The following is a 3,354-nucleotide window of genomic DNA, read 5'->3' on the forward strand; positions in this document are numbered from 1 at the left end:
GCACTTCAATTTAATATGTTTGTGAAGGAAAGTTAAGATGAAATGTTATTTTAGAGTTGTGATTTTATTTATTTTATTTTATTCAGAACATGATAAAAACAAATCCTTTCCAAATTTGTCCCAGAAAACCGCAAAGGGTTAAAATAAAAAATTTGTGATACATCCCACCACCATTTATTTTAGTGTACCGTTTGTTTTGAAAACGTCATCATACCCCGACACTGACGTCATCAGTGCTTACCAAAGCAGCATGGCGCTCCTCGTTAGCTAGAATGCCAACAGCGCAATGCTGTTTTTAAAGACTTTTATAGGCTTTCGGCGGTTTTCAGCGCATCTAACTGGCTTACCATCTTCAGGTTTGTGGTTTCCTTCTTGACAAGTTCCAGCTGGATGATTGCAGGACGTTGTCCGGCCTCGTAATGCAGACTGTGAAGGTCGCCCGGGCTGCCTCGGTGTCATTAAAAGCCCTCGGATCAGGCAGGCTGTTCTGCTCTGAGCTCCTCGCGGTGCCTTTAAGCCGTCATTTCTCAGCGACACAGACTCGTTTTTGTCAAACCGAGCCGAACCCAGAGGACACGGCGATCATCCGCGTCCCACGCTACTTGCTCAAGCGCGTGGAAAACGTGAAGCAAGCCCGAGGCAAACCAAAGATCAGCACCGTCAAAGCGGGCAAGTTGCTGATCCAGAGCAGGAACCCTTCTCTGAACCAGTCTGCCGGGTTCACCGCGGGGAAGTTCGAGCAACCCGTCCTCTGCTCCAAGGGATGGAAACACAATAAGTCATTTGGTGACTACTTCACCATCAACAACATCAGAGACGTGGCTCCTTTTATTGCAGCCAGCCAGAGTGGGGACACCGAGCAGAAATCACCCTCAACCTTCCAGAATCTTCACATCTGCAAGGAGCTGGTTGAAACTTTGGAGAGAGTCGAGATCACGCACCCCACTGTTGTCCAGCTTCGGACCATTCCAAAGATCATGAGAGGTCACAACATCCTGTGTGCTGCAGAGACGGGCAGTGGGAAGACCCTGAGCTACCTGCTGCCTGTTGTTCACAGGCTGCAGGCAAACACGCAAGACGAAGCGACGGACAGGATCCGAGCCGTGGTTGTGGTTCCGTCCAGGGAGCTGGCTGAGCAGGTGGCGGCTGTGTCCAGGACTCTGTGTGCACCGTTGGGTTTGCACACTAGTACAGTGGGTGGAGGGCGAGGTATTGGTCACATCAAGGCAGTCTTTAGAAGGAATCATCCAGATATCTTGGTGGCCACACCAGGTGCCCTGGTTAAAGGCCTGCGTAAAAACTACTTGGATTTGAGCGAGCTGAACTTCTTGGTGGTGGATGAGGCCGACACCATGTTTGACCCCAGCTTCTCTGATTTACTTTCTGAAATTTTATCTCATACAAACATTGCGAGCGATCCCAAAGAGACACGAGGCCTGGGCCATAAAAGTCAGCTGCTCCTGATCGGAGCGACCTTTCCAGATGGGGTCGGAGAAGTTCTCAGCAAGGTGACAGACCTGGGAAAAATTGTTACAATCAAGAGTAAGATGCTGCACCATCTCATGCCCCACGTCAAGCAGACCTTCCTGAAGGTGAAGGGTGCCGACAAAGTCCTGGAGCTCTACCAATACCTGACTAAGCTCCAGCATGAAAAAGGAGGAGGTGCTGCTCTGGTGTTCTGCAACAAGTCCTCCACTGTTAACTGGCTGGCCTACTCACTGGAGGAGATGAAGGTCCAGCACGCTCGCCTGCAGGGGGAGATGCCTGCTGTGGTGCGGACGGGAATCTTTCACTCCTTCCAGAAGGGCGCTGTGAATGTCCTAATATGCACGGACATAGCTTCACGTGGCCTGGACACTTCCAGGGTGCGCTTGGTTGTCAACTATGACTTCCCTGAGTCCCACACGGACTACATCCACAGAGCAGGGAGAGTGGGGAGAGCGGGAGGGGTGGAGGACGGGGAGGTACTCAGCTTCGTCACGCATCCTTGGGACGTGGAGCTGGTGCAGAACATCGAGACGGCAGCTCGAAGAAAGACCAGTTTGCCGGGGATGAAATCCGAGATCCAGGAGCCGAAAGCTAAAGTGAAAAACACAGAGCAAATGATTGACGTGTTGGGAGATGATAAATGTACAGCAATCAGAGAAACCGATTGCATAGCACATGAATGATGGTTTATCTGTCATATTTCTGTGATTAGTATTGTTGTTAGATATATTTCAATTCTAATTCACGGGTGTCCAAATTGCTGTCTTTGATTTGTTTTTTGTGACCCCCATCCTCAATTCAAGAGTGACAGGAAACTACACCGCATTTATTTTTACGAGACTTTTTCAGACCTACAATAATGTGTTCTTTTCTACTTTGATTAAAAGTATTGCATTTTTAATTTATTGCAAAACAAGTGAAAAGTGACAAATTCTGATTATTTTCTGCTTTTAGTTGGACAAATAAAAATATGACCACTGAGCGCTTTCTACTTGTATTTTTTATCTAAGGTGTAAACAGTTTGGACAATGCTGCTATAATCAAAATAAAAAGCTATTTTTAAATTAAAGCAGTCATTGAATTTACAAAAATGTTTGAGTAGATGGGGAAAAAAAGCTACTGTTTTGTACATGGTAAACAATTGTTTGGATTTTATAATATCTTTTAATTAAATTAAATTTTATGTGCATATCCTCTAGAGTTTTGTAAAATACAAGGCATCTTTTTTGGAGTGAATTTGTTGTTGCATTTTTACATTGTCTAAATCTGATCTTTCTATTTTCACTGGGCTAACAAAAATGGAAAATTCTGAAAAAAAATGAAAGTCTGCAGAAATATGGAATTTTGAAACAAAATGTGCAGAAACCCTTATATATTTATTTTACCGCGGGTGGTTCTTATCCTCTGAGCTCGGGTCCTCTACCAGAGGCCTGGGAGCTTGAGGGTCCTGCAGTATCTTGGCTGTGCCAAAGACTGCACATTTCTGGACTGAGATGTCTGATGTTGTTCCTGGGATCTGTTGTAGCCACTGCTCCAGTTTGGGGGTTACTGCCCCGAGGTCCCCGATGACCACAGGCACCACTGTGGTCTTCACCTTCCAGGCCCTCTCCAGTTCTTCCCTGAGGCCCTGGTATTTCTCCAGTTTCTTGTTCTCCTTTTCCTGATGTTGCAATCGCTTGGTATTGCTACATCTACCACAACGGCTTTCCTCTGATGTTTATCCACTACGACAATGTCTGGTTGGTTTGCCATTACCATTTTGTCTGTCTGGATCTGGAAGTCCCACAGGATCTTAGCTCTGGCGTTCTGCACCACCTTTGGGGGTGTTCCCACTTTGATCTCGGGGTTTCCAGTCTATATTCTGCA

The 3,354-nt window shown here is 46.4% G+C and overlaps 1 protein-coding gene across 1 annotated transcript; it reads left to right on the forward strand.

Moving 5' to 3' along the window:
• Positions 1–239: 239 nt before the first annotated feature.
• On the forward strand, positions 240–2,469 carry ddx28 (DEAD (Asp-Glu-Ala-Asp) box polypeptide 28). Its single transcript, XM_055036482.1, has one exon. The coding sequence runs from the start codon at positions 420–422 to the stop codon at positions 2,169–2,171; it is 1,752 nt and encodes a 583-aa protein (XP_054892457.1). The 5' UTR covers positions 240–419; the 3' UTR covers positions 2,172–2,469.
• Positions 2,470–3,354: the final 885 nt, after the last annotated feature.

The sequence above is a fragment of the Poeciliopsis prolifica genome, unplaced genomic scaffold (assembly GCF_027474105.1).
Source record: "Poeciliopsis prolifica strain line A6 unplaced genomic scaffold, Auburn_PproV2 SCAFFOLD011, whole genome shotgun sequence".
Taxonomy (NCBI): Eukaryota; Metazoa; Chordata; class Actinopteri; order Cyprinodontiformes; family Poeciliidae; genus Poeciliopsis; species Poeciliopsis prolifica.